A 21,703-nucleotide genomic window follows, 5' to 3' on the forward strand; every position below is an offset into this window, starting at 1 on the left:
GGTGGATTGCTAATAAGAGTAAGGAAGGAACTGAAGGGTGTATGTTATCATATTTCACTGTGTACATGTATGAAATCCTGAAGAATAAAAATATAGTGAAAAGAAAAATAACACAATAGGTATTTAAGTGATTCAAGTTCATGAGGAAGATCACATATGAACATTTAAGTTATTATTGCCACATAAATGATTTACATTTTAGTACAAAAATTCAAAGACACTGGGAAACTTAATGGCACACTTATCTTTATTGAAATTGAACAAATGCTTTTTTAAAATAATCCCTTTTACAGCACATGTAAAATGTAATTCTTTCCATATATTTTCACAGGTTGTCTGTTGAGTAAGCAAAAATACATCTTTTTTTTTTCTTACTTAAAACATGTAGCCAGGATTCAAACCACATAGCTCTGGTACCAAAAAGGCACCGTGTTGTGAAAATCACAGTACAGTTTTAATCTTTTAAGTTAATCAAAGATATTGAAAACAATATTCACTCAGATTGAAAGTAGAAATTATAGGTCAGTCAACATTAGAACAGTAGTTACAGCTACAATGAGAGCAGAAACAGGAAGTTCAAGCTAATCTGAGCTACACCATTCAGAACACATCACCTCCATAAATACTGTGCCTGAGCAGCTGCAATAGCTAAGTTACACTTGGGCACTTAAATCACACATAAATATAGCCAACGTGAAAAAAATATACATAGTAGGCTAACTTCATCTAACACAAAATGAGCATTTGTTTTAAGAGAATATACTGGCAAACCAATTACACAATACACAATGAAACCCCCAGTTTACATCCAGGAACAAAAAATATTATCAAAGTGCACACCTACACAGACAGTAGAGTAGAAATCTGTTCTTTGTCATTTGTGTTTATTTTGTTGTCGTTTTCTGGATAAGTAGAAAGAATTTACACCCCACAAAAGGATTTCTTGGGTGGAACACTAATTACAGACATTGTAAAGATCATAGCTCAGGAGGCTTGTTTTTAAAAACGAGGCAGCATTTTCCTGAAAAAGTTTGGTCCTCAATTTGCAATAGACTAGTCACTATGGTCAGATGGTAAGTGTTTTTTCTGTGTGTGTGTGTGTGTGTGTGTGTGTGTGCGCACTAAACTAACTTTTCAGTACCAGAATTCATCAAAACCAAATCAAACCAGAAGATAATCAGCCCTCAAGAACTTGATTTTGCACATCATGTCTGAATGATGTGTCATCTGAAAGAACAATGCTAAAGACTATGGATGGGAGTTATGCTCATGTGATTCTGCAACACCTTAATTTTGTACAGTTTTCTTCATTGCCCATAGAACTTATCTATTTTTTCATGTAGGTGCCAGAAGCCCCAACCTCATGATCTCCCTCCCCCTACCTCAATGTTCTTCACTGTCAAAGTGATATAAAGACAATATTACTGTGTATTTACAAGCACAACACTTAGGCAGGAAGGTCCCAGCGTTTATACGGTACATCTATTTCTTGTGGACATCTTCATGCCGAATTATCTTGTATGTGATCCAGTAAAAGATGTTGAAAATGAGAAAGGCCAGTGGGAAGGCAGCTCGCGATATGGTGTCAATTCGTTTTGCCCGATCCACAAACTTCTTCTTGATGGCATCTGCATCTTTTGGGGGCTGTGGAGGCTGATTGGCAGTTGTAGCCGCCTTGACAGTTGCGCCATCCTTCACTTGGAGGCAGTGACCCATTCCATAACCACTGAAGTTAAAACGACTTTCACGAGTCACTTCTTCTTCCTGGGAGAATAGAGACAGGAAGCACAAACTGTCAGTTAAATTTGATGGAAGGTTCTTAAAATTCTTTAGAATTAAAAGATAAATCATAGTTAACTGTTGGTGTAGGAGGTTCTTGGAATAGGGAGTACTCTTTTGGGTTCAATTCAATTATTCATAGTGCAAATATAATTCATCAACTTTTAAGGCAGAGAAATTAAATACAAAAGGAAACACCTATGCTATATTCAGTATTGACTTTCCCAAATCTAGTTTACTAATCTATAGATTTGATTAGACTGTTTTAAAACCAGTTTCCAAAACTCCAGTATCATAAATATACAAAAAGTGACATTCATTCATTTCTTTTTCCAAAAACACTTTTACTTTTACTTGTTAGGGACTTTTATCATGACCCATTCATGGCTCTGTTCTTTCATTAACATTCAATTTAAGATAAATCTCTTATAAACTGTTTGCCCTCTGGCCCTCTGGTTCATTTTAGCTATATATTAGAGATTAAATATTCATCACTTGGCATGTATATCTGTAGCAAGATAGTATTTCCAGTATTGATTCTTAACACTGAGTCTTTGGCCAGTAAGACTCTTTCCCATATTCAAATATACCATTTTATTCGATGACAGTGATGCTTTATGTTGGTTATTTCTCTATAAATTAGATGCAAGACAGAAAATACCTTTTATTACTTTGTGTGAAAGGCAAATCACCTTAGAGACCAATGGAATCTGAGTATATAACTGAGTCAAATGTAGAGATCAAATGTAGAGATCAAATATCAAGAGGAAGAGTTTAAAAGCTGAGATTTAAATGACTTGCTTGATAGCAGCATATCTCTGAACAGCCACTGGTCAAATTATCTTCTGTTTTAGTTAGCTCACTGCTTCTTATAATGGTATGTAATCTTCCACTGTACTTTTTACTTTACCTGATAATGATAGTGGTATATTTCCCAAAATACAAAAAACCCTTGATATTAATATTAGCTCATCATTGTTAAGTCTATGTCTGTAGTACTTTCAGTCACATATAAAAAGTATGCCAAATAGAGAACTTTGAATATAATATGAATGCAAGCTCATCTGTATCTGAAATGAAGTGAGGCAGACAGATTGTACCTAGTACATTCAAATGAGGTTTTAAAGTCACAGGAGGACCTGGATAGGTAAAGAAAGGCAAGAGTAGGTAGTTTAGTCTACTTCATTGAGTACATAATGAGAAGAGAGACAGCAGTGCATGGATTAAAGAGCCGTGAAAGCATTGCAGAATGGTTAGGGTAAATTATAGTTCATGCATTCAGATAGGCCTTTGCAGAACCCAGGAAGGAGAGCAGATTGACTTCCATGTGGCTTACTTACCAGATTAGTACCCACATGCTACTTCCCTCTGTGAGAAATACATTCTGCTTGAAAATGAATACTAGAGTTTAATAGAGTCCGTACAGCCTTGGTTTATCAAACACTACCCATTGTGATATAGTGCCTCTGATGTGGACATCTGTAAATGTGACTGAATATTGCATTGCAGCCTGGCAATGACTTCGAATTTGAACTAGAGAGATAGGAGGTGTGAGTTAAACACACTATGCCACTGTTTTCCATACATATTTTTGATCTCCAGGAAAATCAGACTGGGAAAGGAGAGGCTCATTCATTTGATACATTAGTTATTCACTGTTTATTTGATTGATATTTATGTTTATTGTATGATTGTTTCAGAATTTGACACATGAACCCCTTAATTTCATCTTATATTTTCCAACTCTAACTTCTCTCACAAACCCCTCTCAAATTCATGGCCTCTTCTTCTTTATTTACAATTGTTACATGTGTGCTTATGTAAATGATGCCTTCTGATTCCATCTAGTGCTTCTCATATATATATGTTTAAGGATGACCATTTGGGATTGGATAAATTACCAGAAGGCATCAATGGAGACGTCTGATTCTCCCTTTCTTAGCAGCCATTGATTGCCTGTAACTCTTCATCTCGGGGTGGGGCCTTGGGAGATTTTCCCTATTCATGTTGGCATGTTGACCAGGGTTGTCATTGTGTGGTTTTGTTCAGGTGGTGACAGTCTTAAGTTTTTTATGGGTACAGCTCCCTGTCATATATAGAAGATAATATTACACAGCTGATGTCCTGGTCCGCTGACTCATTTAATCATTTTACCCCCTCTTGTGTGATGTTCCCTGAGCCTTAGGAATGGGAGTTGTGTTGTAGATGTAGCAGTTGGAGATAGGCACCCCACAGACATTTGCTCTCTGCATTTGACCTGTTGTGCAATGTTCTCTACTTGCTGCAAAATGAAGCTTCTTTGTCAAGGAGTGAAAGCTCCACTTATCTGTGAGTATAAGGATGAGTATTTAGAGTGTGGTTGGGAATTATGCTGCCTTAGGGAAGTGATGGTAGTGGGCTCTCCTGTAGCATTCATGAATTTACCAGCCATGGGTATCTGCCTGTGGTTACAGTACTAGGCATGAATTCATGAATTCTTCATTATTCTTATTAACCAATGATTATAGTACAAACAAAAAATTCAGAGGTAAGCATCACCTCTTCTAGAAGACATAGAAGAAAGACTCTTACGTGTTGAAGACAAGGTAGAAAGAAGAACTGGGTACCTCATTTGAAGAAAATGTTATGTTGAAAAATATGTGAATGATATCATTGATTTAAAGTTTCAGATAAATGTTCTTAAAATATAGAATAAACAGATGTGTTAACCATCACAGGGATGTCATAACTGTCTGAATACTTATTTCTTTCAAGAAAGGGAGCACACAGTTTCTTAGGAGGAGGGAACAACCTCAGATTTTCTAACTACTATTTTTTAACAGAGGAAAAATGGAGACAGTTTATTAAGACAGGGAAATCACTCCCTAGAACGAGAGTGGGCTACTGAGCAGGGAAATGGTCTTCACTCAGATGTAGCTAACTACCAGTAACCAGCATGCGAGCGGTGTAAAAATACTGTAGAGACTCAGATGAAGAATTAGAATACTCGGGTCCTAGATTTAAGGTGGAGGCTTATAAACTGTGTTGTTTCAGGCAACACCATTATCATTTTATTTTTCAGTTCACGGTTTCCTCATGCTAAAAGCGTGAAGATTGCACTAGAGCTATGGCTCTCTGCTGTGGCTGCTGGAGAACTTTGCAAATATATAGTGTCTGCATCTCATCCCATTCCATTCAAGACCAGAGGGGTCAGGCACTCTGGGAGTGAGAATTTAGAAACTGCAGGTTTTAACATCCAGTGATTCTAATGTAACATGTTTGAAACTGCTGGCTTTGATGAGTTCTACTGTCTGTCTGTAAAATGTACAGCAAATTCCGTATTATCAGTCTAAAAATAATTTTTAAATCAAAGTAACCCTTTACTATACATTTCTCTTTATCTGCCTAATCTTAATGTGCTTTTCTTCTTTCCATGACTGCAGAATCTCACAAATTCCCATTCTCTTTCAAGAACCATTTAGAAATTTATGATTAAGCATAAGCCACTGCTTGAGTGAGATAATATTCATGTAAGTTCCCAAGTTCTGAAAGAAAATAAACGGGATGGTTAGCTAGTAACCTGTTTTCAGCACATAAAAAAGTATCAAATATGCACATTCATGTTTCTTTTCAGTCTGCCTCATTCATGCCCTTTTTATACCCTTTCACCACACACTGTGAATGGGCAGCTAAAGAGAATAACTCACTCAATTTAGTTCCAGAGGTAGAATAGAAGGATATCAGGTTTGAATATCATTATTTTACACATTGTCATGCAAACTGTGGGCATTTAATAGATGTTTGGTGAATAATGAGTAATGTGGAATTTCAAGAGGGTTCCCATATGCTTGAAAACCATTTCCTCATTCATTCAACAGTATTTTGAATATGCTTTATGAGCATAGTTATAGTTACAGTTAATTAAATCAGTTCTTTAAAATTCTCTTCCACAAAAATTCAATCTACTTAATTCCTGTTATACAGGCAAGATTAAGGCAAGGTTAAGGCTCTTCTTATTTACCTTAATGGCTTGCTCAGTGCTTTTTAAATTAAATACGTACACATAAATTATTCAATCAAAGGATACAGTTTTGATTTTGAAAAACATAACTGCAACTGATCTGGAAAAATTTTTTTTTGTTTGTGTTGTTACTCTGAATGATTAATTCACTTTCTAGTAGGTTCAGAATAAAATGTTATGGCAATATGGCAAGATTCCTATGTGGTGGCAAAATGGAGATAAGACTGAGTGAAAAGAAAAGTGAAGTTAAAATAAAGAACAATCTGTATACACAACCTGTGAATATGCCAACTAATGTAAGTCAGATGTTCCCAATTAGGAAAGAATTTTCAGCTTAGCTCCATTCTTTTTATTTTTTTATTTTTCTAACAACTGGGAACTGTTAACTATTGCTGTCAATCCATCATCTTTCTTCAATCACTAAACGGTATATATCTCCAGTCACTCTGTTTTGTTATGTTCTGATTTGTAAAATTTCTATAGAAACTGACTCATCTGGTGAAAGGTTCAATGCATGCAATTTCTATATCCTCTTCATAATATCTCAAATTTTGTCTATTGTAGAAAGTACTGCTTCAGCACTTAGAGTTATTACAGATTTATTGTTACTCTTTGTTTATTTTGTGTATCTATTTTACCTGCCGTTAGATGTACTGGTTATTGCATTTGCAATACATTGAATGCAAAGCTGTCCAGAATTGCAACACAGTGAACTTGTAAGAGAATGATTGAAATGTAATTAAAGAACACAGTACTTAAGAAATAAAATACTTAGCAAGCCCCATGTCTTGAATTTTTATGCACTTGAAAAGAGGAAGTAGAGAATTTCTAAATGCTGGGGGTAAGGGAAGTATCTTTCCCTCACATTCCACACCAAGACTCTTTGATTGGATCTAGTGCCCTTTCTGTTGTAACTGGAAATCGCTCAGTTGGAAATCAAGGATAGTGTGCCTCAATCAACACAAGGCCACAATGGAGTAGTCCCTAGCCCTCCTTAAGAAATAGTGTGAGTCCAAACACAATAAAATTTTAGTGACAAAATCCTCCAAAGAAATGATGACTAGATGACACTTAATTGTAAGCCTGGCTATTTATATTTCCTTAAGGAATTTTCATCAATACTGGGGGCCTTGATTTCTTTCTCCATACTGAAAGTTCATATATATATATATATATATATATATATATATATATATATATATTAGATAAGTACAATGTTTTGTTTATGACTACATATTATGTACTTATATATGTAGTCAATTTCATTGGGAGACCAACCTTGTAAATCACAAGAGAAACTGAGGCCAAGGAATGCTACATGGTTTTGTAATGATGTATTATTAACAAATCTTAAAGCTGGGATTCAAGACTAAGTTGGTCTGAATACAAGCTATATGATGTGGAAGACACTAGAAGTCTTAGACATTTGTGAATATTTATCTATATCTAGCCTTAAATTGTTTCCTTTCCCAATTATGGATGATGAGTCTGACTAAGATTTTCTGGATAAAGTTAAAATTAATAAAATGGATCAGAATCTCTTGTTAGTTAGTGACAGGTGGTGAAATAAATCAATATTTTCAGCCTTTTAAATAGGTTATGAAAAAAACATTTTTCACAGAAAATTCACACCAGCAATGGGTCATTTATTTTTTTCAAGAGAGAATATTGGCATCACTGGGTTTATTAAACAGTCATACTTTGTAATCTAGGCTGGTCTTTAACTTCAGAGTCTCCTGACTCAGTCCACCAAATGCTGAAATTACATACCTGCTAGGGCCACCTATCATTGATTTTTTTAATATTTATTTATTTATTATGTATACAATATTCTGTCTGTGTGTATGTCTGCAGGCCAGAAGAGGGCACCAGACCTCATTACAGATGGTTGTGAGCCACCATGTGGTTGCTGGGAATTGAACTCAGGACCTTTGGAAGAGCAGGCAATGCTCTTAACCACTGAGCGATCTCTCCAGCACCCTATCATTGATTTTTGAAGAAAGAATTTCTGAGTTTTATTTATGAATTACTTGGCATTCATGTACTTACATTTCAACCAAAATTTATAGAATTTTCATTAAGTGCAAGATAGATGGTAGGGAGATGACCGTAAGAAGACAATTTTTAAAATGTTTGCATTTTATTGGGAAAAACAGTAGTTAACAAAAGATACACAGACACATATTACATACATCTACATATACACAAAAACATTAACATAAACATTTCTAAAACAGTTTTCAAATCATTGAGGTCAGCTTCCAATGTAAATTACTAGATGGATGATGAGAAAGAAGACAGTACAGAAGATCATTTTTTGGCTAAAGAAAAATATAATTGAGATGGAAATATTTGGAGCCATCTCACTTGGAGGTATATACTTGGTTACATGTTAACTCATGACTGGTCACCTTTCTACTTAAAACTCTTTTCAAGACAGAAATCCTAAAGACAACTTATGGTAATAGTCAACCTTTAACCAAGACTCTTAAAGTTCAAATTTTAACTATTTCTTCAGTTTTTGTTTTCATTTTTTTTTACGTAGAGCAACTTTTGCAAATGATCATGGATTCAGAATAAATCCATTATGATGCTGAAGATAAAGTGATGCTGATGTTAGCTGAACATTCCACGGCTTTATAGAGTAGTTCTCCTTTGGATCTATGGGCGGGATCTCATAAACTTACCCTGGAGACTGTTCTCAAACTGCATGGGAGTCTAAATCTCTTTTTTTTTATTTTTATTTATTTATTTATTTATTAAGGATTTCTGCCTCCTCCCCGCAACCGTTTCCCATTTCCCTCGCCCTCCCCCGATCAAGTCCCCCTCCCTCATCTGCTCTAAGAGCAATCAGGGTTCCCTGACCTGTGGGAAGCCCAAGGACCGCCCACCTCCCTCCAGGCCTAGTAAGGTGAGCACCCAAACTGCCTAGGCTCCCCCAAAGCCAGTACATGCAGTAGGATCAAAAACCCACTGCGATTGTTCTTGAACGAGCCTTTGTCTTGTTTCTACTCAACAGAACATGATTAAACTGACACTAGTTAATTTCAGAAGCTTGGTCAGAATAATCACTGGCATTTCATTCTGACTTGCTAGGATATACATTTAGACCTATGCCAGTTGTCTGACTGCTTGGAGAAAATTAAAATGCAAAGAAAAAAATAATGAGCCCATGTAGAGAGACCACATGAATAATCACTGAGACTAAGAGAAAAGAGAATGATATGCACTCAGCTGCTAAGTATTTCAGTTCCTTCTGCTGTCTAGCTGCATCCAGGGTTAAACCCTAAGTTGAAGCGCCTCAACTGAGGCCTTCCCAAAATCTTCCCATGCGGCAACTGTGAGAGATAAAGAACCGATTATTATTATTTTAGGCCACTAAGATTTGGGGTACTTCATCATAAAGTAATATACAGCCATGTTCATAATAGATAGTATCCCAAATACCTAAATATTGTAGCATTGTCTCTGGGACCAGGCACCAGAAGAAACTGGGGGTATTTCAAGGAGATGATTACAAGACTGGAAAAGGAAGTAAGCATTTGTTGCAATCTAGAAAGTGGGAAGTTCATCCACTATCCTATGACAATGTGAAAATAGAATATATATGTTATAATTCTGATGATCTAGCAAAAAAGATTTCCAGAAAGAATAGTATAGGTATTAAAAGTACTACTAGATGTTAGAAGAAATATAAAGGATCCAGAGTCTTTTTTGTTTTTTTGAGCTTTTAAAAGGTCTTTAAATAGTAACAGGCCTCAAGAGAAAGACCATATCCAGAGTGGGTCTGTAAGATTTCTTTGTTAAAACTTGAAAACTATCTAAATGAATGCCTTGAGAGCTCATTGAAGTGACAGCAGGTCTTGGTAGGATTGTAAGAGCAGGCATGGCAATTCATCTCCTTCAAAGAGCAAACTTCTAAGAATTTGTGCCACAGAAGCCTTGGAAGGAGCCTTGGGTTAAGAAAGTCAGTTTTCTTTCTGTATTTGAGTTAAGGTCTCACCAAGTAATCCAGGCTGTCCACACACTCACAACCTGCTTGCCCCAGTCACTGCTGTGCCGGGAATACAGGTGGGCACCACTGTGTCTGGCTCGAGAAAGGTTTATTTTCAATTGACAAATAATAACTACACATTTATGGAGAATAATGTAAGGTTTTGAAAATGTATTGTTTGTTATGTTTATACCAAGCTAAATCATCCTGCATTTATCAGTTATCATTTTTTTGGGGTAACAGCACCTCCATGGTTCTCTTAGCAATTTTGAAATATATAACACATTATTATTAACTTAAGCATGCTGTGGAGTAGATCTCTAAAATATGTTCTTGTCAAATGGATACTGGGCTTATCCCGAAGAGATTTATGGCTATGACTTCTGTCTAATGACATAAATTATAAATCGATATCCCCAGAGCTCCAACAGATAAGGGAATTGTACCTGTTTAGCTTGAAAGCAGCAAAGACGGTGCATAATGAAAAGAGGATTTTTAGAGCTCTTAGTCTTCTGTGGTGAAGAAAATAGTTTACAAGTGTTACTTAGATACGAACAAATGTCATGTCTTAGGAAGAAACACTAATCAAATAACAGAATAAGCACCCAGAAAACAGAGACAAAAACACACAGAACAACTTCCATGGATGGATCCACAGCCAAGGATCTGACAATCCAAACTTTTCCACATTCTAGAATTCCTGTTAACCGTTGATTGCTGCGCATCACTCATTTTCACTAATTTTGAAGAGAAATGTCTGTGGCAGTATGTATCTTCACATTTTCTATTTGATATCTTATTTCATAAGGTTTCATACTAAACTCTGCTAACAGAGCTCAACCTGAGGTATCTTGTCTGAAGTCAGTAGTGAGATCCTGAGTTTTGAAATGTCTTTTAATTCTATAATTGCACTCACTTTCCTCTGCGAAGCTTTTTTATAAGTTATTAATTTGTTTTCCTTATGTAGAAAAATAACATTAGCAAAAAAATAAAAAGCAGCTTTCTAGCTTACTATTCATGTAGGTGTGCATTTGCTTGGTTTTGAGAGTAAATACAGGTATGACTTGTGTACACAGGAGAAATAGAATATTGGGGCAAAATATGTTTATCAAAATTACCTCTATCACGTCTCCCATCCCCTTGTTTTCTTTGATGAGATTTTGAAACTTCTGCTTCTGAGAGCTAGGAATCTATATTCCCACATATTGGTATGGAAAAGCCTGTGACTTGCTTGTCACTAAAAGATGCAATAACACGACAATTTGTGAATTCCCGTGATAGTTTAAATAGGAGACAGAGAGTCTGCCCTGTTTCATGGCTCCTACGCTCCTGGATTCAGGAGCTGCCCTATTAAAAACCCCAATATCCTGCAGCTGCTTTGTTGATGCTAGGCCACATGAAAGGTCATACATGGGCACACTAATTAGCAGTCTCAGTCTCAGGAACTCCTAATCACCCGACATGTGAGTTTATAAGGTACAGATGCCCAATTCCCACTTGTCAAGTAGGAGACAACCTTTGAGTCTTCCAGCCGAGATTCCAGAAATCATGTAGCAGTGAAAAGCCATCCTTGCTCTGCTCCTTCCAAATTCCTGAGCACAACACTATGTCGGTTGTTTGTGCCCTTACATTGAAGTTATTTATAATGCCCAGTAACTGGAACAGGCTGTTTGAGTCGTTGTGCCAAATTTTCGGGTTTTTAGGGCTAGTACTCAAACTAGAAGTCTTGGCATAAAATAAAATTAGAAATATTATGAAAATGTAGGCTTGAATGTGTTAATGTGCTCCCGATTCAATGCTATCTTTCTTCTCCAATGTAAAAGTCGATTTTGTAGGAGTCAGAGGGGGTGGAGAACACCGGAGAACATGGCCCACAGAAACAACTAAGCGGAGCTCCCATGGGCTCATAGAGATTGAAGCAACAATCACAGAGCCTGTATGGGTTTGAGCTAGTTCCTCTGCATATGCATTACGATTTTATAGTTTGGTGTTCTTGTGGGATGCCTAACAAAGCGAGTAGGTGTGTCTCTGACTCTTGTCTGCTCGTAAGACTCCTTTCCTCCTCTTGATTTGCCTTGTCCAGTTTTGAATGGAGGGTTTTCATTTTGTCTTGCATCTTGTTTTGTTGGTTTTGGTTGCCATCTCTTGGAGGCCTGCTTCTTTGTGAAAGGAAATGGAGAGGGAGTGGATATGTGGGAGAGGGGAGGTGGGAGGCAGCTGGGAGGTGTTGAGGGATAGGAAACTGTGGTTGGGATTTGTTGTATAAGAGAAGAATCTATTTTTAATAAAGAAAAGGGTAATGGATTGTCCCATGCCAGATGGTCAGCCCTGAAAGCATACATATAAGTAAGATTATACAGATCAAGAACCTTATATCAAGGAATTTGTAAATATACGTATATACATGTATATATGCAATAATAATTAGTGAATAAAAAAGAAGCCATGAATTTGAAGGAAAATGGGGAGGGGAATATGGGAAGGTTTGGGAGGAAGAACAGGAAGAGTGAAATGCAATTATATTGTAATCCAAAAAATAAAAATATAAAAACACCTAAAATTGACATAAAATAGCAATCCAGGGGGCTGGATAGATGGATAGCAGTTAAGAGTGTTTACTGCTCTTATATGGCCCAGTGTCAGATCCCAGCACCACCCATATCAGGTAGTTCACAACTGCTTATAACTCCAGTTCCAGGGAATCACATGTCCAGTAGCCTCTATGGTCACACACGTGCATGTGGTGCACACAAACACACAGACAAACAAACACACATGCACACACAACACACGCATGTATAAAATAAACAAATCTTTTCTGAAATGCCAATCGAAACATGACATTGGTGGAAACCATTTCATAAGCCATGCCAGGTAATCTACCTCTTTGAAATAAGCTACGTGAATATTTTCTTAGCTTAGTGAGATGCAGTATTATTGTCTAGGGGTCCAATATTTACCCAGTTAAATGAATTATACTAATGAAGAACTACGAGCACTGTAATGATTTGTTGATAGAGGATGCTATCTCCTGTTCAGAAAATAAACTTCTTGCTTCACCTCAATAATGATGCCACAGAAGGATACCAATGTCATAACCTGATGACATTCTCAAGATAACAATTTCCAAGAATCACATTTACTTATCAATCTCTGCTATAAAATGAAGCACAAGTGTATTTCTTTATGAACTACATATCAGAGTTATAGAAAAGAGATAAAACGGTGTGTAATCTCTTTGATATTGGATTCAGAACTGGGTTTCTAATACATGCTTAATAAATCCTTGGTAAGTCCTTCTTGATTGCCTGGTGGATTTTTTTCACTTTATAGACAGACCTTCCATTAGCTACAAAACCCTAGCTCACTTAATTCCAGATTTGACCCATATAAAGTGATTTATACTCAACCTTTTTTGATGTCTATGTTCTATATAGTCAAAAATGATCACAATTTTAAAATTCTATGATGAGATAGTCTGAACGAAAAAGGAAAATATGTACAAATAAAGATTAAGGCAGACTTACAGATAGGTAAAGTTTGCAAAAGAATATAAACAGAAAGCAACTGACTATGTTCTTAAAATGCTCTAGTTATTTCAATATAAAATTATCAGTGATAGGTAAAACTTGCCATGGCTATATCTATAAGAATTAAGACAAGGCAGTGGACTACTTCATATCCATTTTTTGTTTATGCTATTTAGTAAGGAACTTGTCAAAGGGGCAAAAGGGAGAGAAATAGGAAGTATTTTTTAGGCATGACTGGCTTCTTCCTTTGCGTTGGTTCACTGAAACCTTCATTGTGGCCAGGTAGCCACTTGGAGGACAGCACAGCACAACCATTCTATTTATCAATAAACGATCATTTTTGAAAGGAAAAAATTGATGAAAGTCGAGGACACCTCAAAAACACAGTCCACAGAATCAATAGTAATGCTTGATAAAACTCTATTATAAATAGAGTAAGCACCTTGGATTCTTTAGCCATCCAGCAGGAGAGTTTTCTGCAGGTAGGCTGCTGGAGTACCCCCATCCCACCCATTGAACCCTGCAAGCTAAAAGTCCCACCCCAGCCCCAAACTCACCTATCCTTCCTGCAACCTCAATGGAACTCTGAAAACAGCCTGCTACTACACAGAGAGGACCAAGATGGCTGCTCCAATACACCCATCTCATCTATCAGATTGTGTAAGATACAAGTACCACCCTGCCCCCAAATCCTCCTATCCCCCTGCAACCTCAGTGAAACTCTGAAAGGGCAGCCTGCTACTACACAGAGAGGACAAAGAGGTGAGTGATCAGCCACTCAGCAGGACACACCACTCTCTAGGTCCTCCATACTGGGGCAAAACCCTTGGCTCCTCCCTCACCTGACTCAGATTCTTTTGTCAGTCCGCAGGAGAGTTTCCTGAAGGCAGGCTGCTGGAATACACCCATCCCATCCATCAGACCCTGTAAGCTTCAAGTCCCACCCCGACCCCAAACATGCCTATTCCCCCTGAAACTTCAGTGAAACTCTGAAGCATAGCCTGCTACTAAATAGAGAGGACCAAGAGGTGAATGACCAATCTCACTCATGAATATTGATGCAAAAATACTCAAAATAATACTGGCAAACACAATCCAAGAACACATTAAAAAATCATTCACCATGATCAAGTCAGCTTCATCCCAGAGATGCAAGGATAGTTCAACATACTAAAATCTATCAATGTAATCCACCATATAAACTGAAAAGAAAAAAAAAACATATGATCATCTCATTGGAGGCTGAAAAAGCATTGGACAAAACCCAACACTCCTTCATGATAAAGGTCTTGGAGAGATCATGGATACAAGGAACATATCTAAACATGATAAAAACAATATAAAGCAAGCCAACAGCCAACATTAAAGTAAATGGAGAGAAACTCAAAGCGCTCCCACTAAAATCAGGAACAAGACAAGGCTGTCCACTTGCTCCATATCTATTCAACATAGCTCTTGAAGTTCTGGCTCAGGAATAAGACAACAAAAGGAGATCAAGGGGATGCAAACAGGAAAGGTAGAATTTATTTGAAGTTATTTGTAGATGATACGATAGTATACATAAGTGACATCCAAAACTCTACTAGAGAACTCCTACATCTGATCTATACCTTCAGTAATAGGGTAGAATACAAGAGCAACTAAAAAAAAGTAGTCTTTCTATATACAAATGATAAAAAAGCTGAGAAAGAAATCAGAGAAATATCAACCTTCACAATAGCCACAAATAACAAAATATCTTGGGGTAACTCTAACAAAAGAAGTGAAAGACATGTTTGACAAAAACTCTAAGTCTTCGAAGAAAGAAATTGAAGAAGATATCAGAAAACAGAAAGATGTTCCATGCTCTTGGATAGGTAGGGACAACATAATAAAAATGGTAATCCTACCAAAAGCAATCTACAGATTCAATGTAATCCCCCTCAAAATCCTGACACACTTCCTCACAGACTTGAAAGAGCAATAATCAACTTCATATGGAAAAAATAAAAAACGCAGGATAGTCAAAACAATCTGCACAATAAAAGAACTTCCAGAGGGGTCACCATTTCTGACTTCAAGCTCTATTACAGAGCTACAGTATTGAAAATAGCTTGGTATTGCCATAAAAACCAAGAGTTTGACCAATGGAAACAAATCAAAGATCCGGATATTAATCCACACACCTATGAACACCTGATTTTTGACAAAGAAGCTAAAATTATACAATGGAAATAACTGGATGTCAACATGTAGAAGAATGAAAATAGATCCATATCTATCCCCGTGCACAAAGCTCAAGTTCAAACAGATTAAAGACCTCAATATAAATCTGACCACACTGAACCTGATAGAAGAGAAAGTGGGAAGTAGCCTTCAATGCATGGGCACAGGAGACCACTTCCTAAATATAACCCCAGTAGCACAGACACTGAGAGCAACAATAAATAAATGGGACCTCTTGAAACTGAGAAGCTTCTATAAAGGAAAGGGCATAGTCAATAAGACAAAAAGCTAGTTTGCTAAATGGGAAAAGGTCTTCACCATCCCCACATCAGACAGAGGACTGATTACCAAAATACATAAAGACCTCAAGAAATTAGATATCAAAATTCCAAATAACCCAATTAAAAAGTAGGGTAGAGAACTAAACAGAGAATTCTCAACAGAAGAATCTCAAATGGCCAAAAGACACTTAAGGAAATGTTCAACATCCTTAGCCATCAGGGGAATGCAAATCAAAACACTCTGATATACCATTTTACACCAGTCAGCATGGCTAAGATTAAAAACACCAATGACAGCTTATGTTGGAGAGAATGTGGAGTAAGAGGAAAATTCCTCTATTGCTGGTGGGAATACAAACTTGTACAACCACTTTGGACATCAGTGTGGCAGTTTCTCAGAAAATTTGGAACTGATATACCTCAGGACCCAGTGATACCACTCTTGTGCATATAACTAAAGATGCTCAATCATGCTACAAGGACATTTGTTAAACTATGTTCATAGAAGCTTTATTTGTAACATCCAGAACCTGGAGACAACCTAGATGCCCCTCAACCGAAGAATGGATAAAGAAAATGTGGCACATTTACACAATGGAGTACTACTTAGCAATAAAAAAAACAGTGACATCTTGAAATCTTTATGCAGATGGATGGAACTAGAAACTGTGTGAGGTAACCCAGACCCAGAAAGATGAACATGGTTTGTACTCACTCATAAGTTGATACTAGCTGTAAAGCAAGGGATATTGAGCCTATAGTTCATGATCCCAGAGAAGTAAGTAGCCAGGTGAACCCTAAGAGAAACATACATAGATCTACCTGGAAAAGATAAATAGACATCACCTGATAAAATTGGGAGCATGCGGGTGGGGGGAGTAGGGAGGAAAGAAGGGGAAGACAAGGGGAGAAGGGGAAGGGGAGGAGAACTTGAGGGAATGGGATAGTTGAGATTGAGGAAGGACAAAGATGAGAGCAAATAAAGAAATATTTTGATTGAGGGAGCCATTATGAGGCTAGTAAGAAACCTGGCACTAGAGAAATTCCCAGGAATCCACAAGGATGACCCTAGCCTAAGACCCTAAGCAATAGGGGAGAGGGTGCCAGAACTGGCCTTGTCCTATATTTAGACTGATAAATATCTTTTTTTATAATCACCATCTCTTTTTTAGAAAATACTTATTTATTTATTATGTATATAATATTCTTTCTGCCTGTATGCCTGAAGGCCAGAAGAGGGCACCAGACCTCATTTCAGATGGTTGTGAGCCACCATGTGGTTGCTGGGAATTGAACTCAGGACATTTGGAAAAGCAGGCAACGCTCTTAACCACTGAGCCATCTCTCCAGCCCCTGATAAATATCTTAAATGTCACTATAGAACCTTCACCCAGCAATTGATGGAAATAGTGGCAGAGACCTGCATCGGAGCACTGAACTGAGCTTCCAAAGTCCAGTTGAAGTGTGGTAGGAAAGAGAATATGAGCAAAGAGATCCAGACCATAATGGAGATACCCACTGAAACAGTTTACCTGAGCTAATGTGAGCTCACCAACTCCAGCCAGATAGGGAAGGAAACAGCATACGTTCAAACTAGTCCCTCTGAATGTGGTTGACAGTTGCATTGCTCGGGCAGACTGCGGGGCCACTGGCAGTGTCACCAGGTCTTATCTCTACTGGTTGTACTGGCCTTTTGGGAAACTATTCTCTTTGGAGGGATACCTTGCTCAGCCTAGATATAGTAGGGAGAGCCTTGGACCTTCCACAAAGCAATGTGCCTTACCCTCTCTGAGGAGTGGATGGGGGGTGAGTTAGGGGTTTAGGTGGAGGACATGGGAGGAACAGGGGAGTGGGAACTTAAATTGTTGTGTAAAATAAAAAGATAGTTTGCTTTATTTTAAAAAAATAATAAAATGTGAAGAAAAAGAATCCTTCAACTGAACAAAATATACAAAATAACTATTCTTAAACTATGCTTATCTTTTGAAATGTAAACTTTCATAGATATCTAAATAGAGTATAAGAGATTACTGATATACACATACACAGAGAAGAAGATATGGGGGATTCAGGTGAGCATTAATTATCCAAAGTTAATGAAGGTATTTATGGTACTAGTATTGAGATACACACGGCTATGTGTAAATCACCAATGACAAACCTTTGCCCTAGTGTAACTTTAGCTGCCTATTGGGTTTTAATACTTATTTCCATTTATCTTTTTATTATTTAAAATGTATTTCTTGCTCACATTAAAGAGCTCTGGGTTTTGATGGTCAATATTGACTATTGTCTTCACTCAGTAGATACTGATTTCTTGTATTGGATCAAAGTCACTTCAGTTATTTTGTTGAGAATGAGACTATTAATTCTGACTAAAGGCTCAGAAAAGTAGTACTTTGTGGAGGAGGAGAGAGAGACAGCTATTTTCTCCTGCTTGACAGTTTTCTCCATCCAACAATGTCCTTCTTACATTTTCTAGGTCGTTCTTTCTCTCAAAGAACTTCCATCTCTTCCCTCTTACTCAAGATCCAGTCTCTTGGCCACTACAGAAAAGAAGAGGAAAATCCTGGTCTGATCTGGAAGTTAAATGGCTTGGGTGAAATTAACATCTTTTCTACTTTATAACTTTCAGTTTGGGATAGTGATAGTGCCTCAATGTTTTTGCTTTTTCATTTCTTCATCTTTAAAATGAAGAGGTGAGTTATTTAGCCATTTTCTGCATTTGTGAATATAGGCTTCTAATAATGGCTACTGTATTGCCTTGAGACCAATCTCTAGGTGGTGCACATGTTTAAGAGTCTTCATGCCAGTCAGGAAACAGAATGAAAATAAGGGTCATAATGCTCTCCTCCTCTTCTATACTGATCACTATTACCGGAGTTAGCACGGGAATGTACATTACACATATACATAAGATCCAGTGCTTAGAAGAATCTTGTGCTTAGCCTAACGTATAGTTATCTTGGAATGTATAATTTATAAACAAAGTCACTTCATTTTTATTTCTCTCCAGGCCCCACAAACCCTAAAGCTACCATTGACTTCTGCTGTACTATGATGCCATTGCCCTGCTATTTCTATTCTGAAGCTTAATACATTTCAGTAATTTCTCATCTTCCTAATGACCACTTATAGACTCCATTGTGTGGCGTCCATATCCTGCCTTATACCAACTTTTTAAATCGAATTGCATATTTTTGTTTACATCCTTTAACTATTTTTAACCAGTTAACTACTCCTTGTCCTTCTAGACTCTACTCTGCCACCATTTCATTCTGGGTGCTTTTTCTTAACCCCCGAGTCTGGGCCATAGGTTTTTTCTTAGCAACTGTAACAACTGGTTCCACTGCCTGCAGGAGGACCTACTGCATTTTATTGCAAGCAAATATTTACACACCAGCTGCCAGATTCTTCCATGTAACTTTTAAGTGAAAGCACTCAATTTTCCACATCCCGATATCGCCATGTCCCACAATAACACTGAACTAAGCCTTCCTACACTCAATACATATAAAGCAGGTGTTTATCATATGAGTTGTAGGAAAAACAAGGTGCCTTCCATATGAAAACCCATCTCTTTACTTGTTTTTTCATGTGGCTTATTTTTATATGTTTGATATACATGAAATTAGGGAAAACTTAATTGAACGCAGCAGCACTGTCAATCAAGAACCATGTTATTTTGATCTGTATCATGTTGGCACAGAGTTAAGCTAGTGAGCACCCAAATATATGAAAATTTGATCTGCTCTATTTTAATCTAAGAGGAAAATGCATATTTTGTAAAACAAAATGCATGAGAAAGGTATTTCAGAATATAAAGAAATGTTTTGCATATGAATCTATTTTAAACTAAAATACTAAAGCTAGGCCAATGAAAAGTCAATATATGCTAGATTTATGCAAATATTTATCTATGTAGGTTAGACTTTATCCGTTACTACCAACAGCAGAGACTAGGGAGTATTTATATAACATTAGAGTAACTGAACTCATGTGCCATGTATTTGAGCTAAGCAAAGAAAGGGGAACCTTTATAAACCTATGATTATTGCCAAACATCTGTTCTAAGTCTTAAGATAAGATAGAACTTTATCTTTCAAAAACTTCTCGAAACACATTAATACCTTCATGGCAAAACTGTGTATCTTTTAGCTGTCATTATACAAAGTAGCTTCCATTGCCTAGATCATACATGTTATTTTTATGAGATTCTGTCTGAAAAAAATTCATCAGGGCCTCGTACTCATTCCCAATAACAAGGGAAAATATGTGAACAAGGGAGGACAAAGAACGCAGGTGTAGTACAAGCAATATATTAATTATTCTTGTGTCATTGTGATCAAGTTTCCCAAGCATACTTTAATGGAGGAAGGATTTACTTTATCTTGTGATTTCAGAGAATTCAGATCATCAGGATGAGGAGGGCCTGGAAAAGCTCACATTATGGCATACAAGAAGAAGTGAAAAAAAGAGAGGGAATGCCAGCCATTCTTCTGGATCTCTCTTTTTCCTCTTTTTATTCAGTCTGAGACCTCCCACCTCATGGGAGAGTACCCTCCACATTCTGAATGGGTATTTCTTTTAGTTAGTCTCCAGAGGTGTGCCTCACCATCTTCCAGGTGATTCCATACCCATTCAAGTTCACAATGAAGAAGATTAGCCATCAAAAGCAAGAATCGGTAGAGTTATTGTTGTGCTTCGTGTTAACTGACAACTTGACAGGATCTGGAATCAAGGAGGAGTAAAATCTCTAGATACACCTTTGAGGGATTATTTAGTTTATGTCTGTTCTTGTGAGGGATTATGGTAAGTAGGTTTATTGAAGTGAATAAACCTGTATTAAAAGTATCACTATTCCGGGGCTAGGGTTCTGAACAGTGCAAGGAGAGAGAAAACTGGGTACAAGCAATTTTTTGCTATTTCCTTGCTGAGAGTGGACAAAAACTCAGGCTCTCCGTGTTGTGCCTTCCCTGCTATGATGGACCATATCTTTAATCTGCAAGTCGAAATAAGTCCATTTACTCTTAAATTGCTTTTATAGGGACTTTTTTTTTATCACAGCAGCAAGAAAAGAAACTAAGACATGAATGTTACTACAGCTACGAATGGCAGAGGTAAAGACACATGGCATTCAACTGGTTAAGATTCCTACTTAAACAGCAAACCCATTCACTGTTTCTACTAGTGGATCATCATTTAGGTCACAGTTGCTTAACAACAACTCTCTTGAAATTTAAATCCACATACTTAATATTAGGAAATGACCTTTTCCTTTAATGATGTTTAGTAACATACCTGGCCTCTACTCGATAGATGCCAGTAGCACCAATCTTTTTTTAGTTATGACAAACAAGTGTGTCTACATTTTCCCATTATTTCTTAGGAGAGTAAACGAACCCCTCAAAATGGTTTTGGTCAGCTGTTCACATCCATGCACAAAGAAAGCCTATACTTTCTAGTCTCCTTCACACACCTGTGTAAGACTGAAACTCATCAAGTATAAGATTCAAACTAATGCAAGATTCAAGATAGAATTCAATCTCATATTCCTCTAACACTACACATTCGTCTGAGTCACCCCATTATGGCTCATGGAAATCATTTCTACTATGATTATTATATTGTATAGTTTTCTAACATGGTCCTCTGGCTCCAAAACCCTTGCTTTCAAAAATAATGCCCATTCTCCATATTTCAACTAGAGAGAAACTGCTACAATGTTAGTCAAGTCAGGGCTTTTTACCTCAAATTTCTCCAATAACTCTCACTTCATTTTTTTTTTGTAATCTTCTCTTTGCTTTCAATCCTCAACTGTTGCTGCTCTCACGCTAGGCCAAAGATCAGCAAATACCTACTCTAAATGTTTAGATACCTGGTAAATAGAAATCGTTTTTTTTTTTTAGACTCC

General features: G+C 37.1%; 1 protein-coding gene across 1 annotated transcript in view; it reads right to left on the minus strand.

The window, feature by feature from the left end:
- Nucleotides 1–235: 235 nt before the first annotated feature.
- Nucleotides 236–21,703, minus strand: part of Glra2 (glycine receptor alpha 2) — a 192,312-nt gene continuing 170,844 nt past the window's right edge. Inside the window, 1 exon segment of the mRNA XM_041639966.1 lies at nt 236–1,764. Coding sequence (XP_041495900.1) covers nt 1,483–1,764 — 282 coding nt within the window. The 3' untranslated portion in view covers nt 236–1,482.

The sequence above is a fragment of the Microtus oregoni genome, unplaced genomic scaffold, assembly GCF_018167655.1.
Source record: "Microtus oregoni isolate MIOR12 unplaced genomic scaffold, Mior012 000061F_ref0000440, whole genome shotgun sequence".
Taxonomy (NCBI): Eukaryota; Metazoa; Chordata; class Mammalia; order Rodentia; family Cricetidae; genus Microtus; species Microtus oregoni.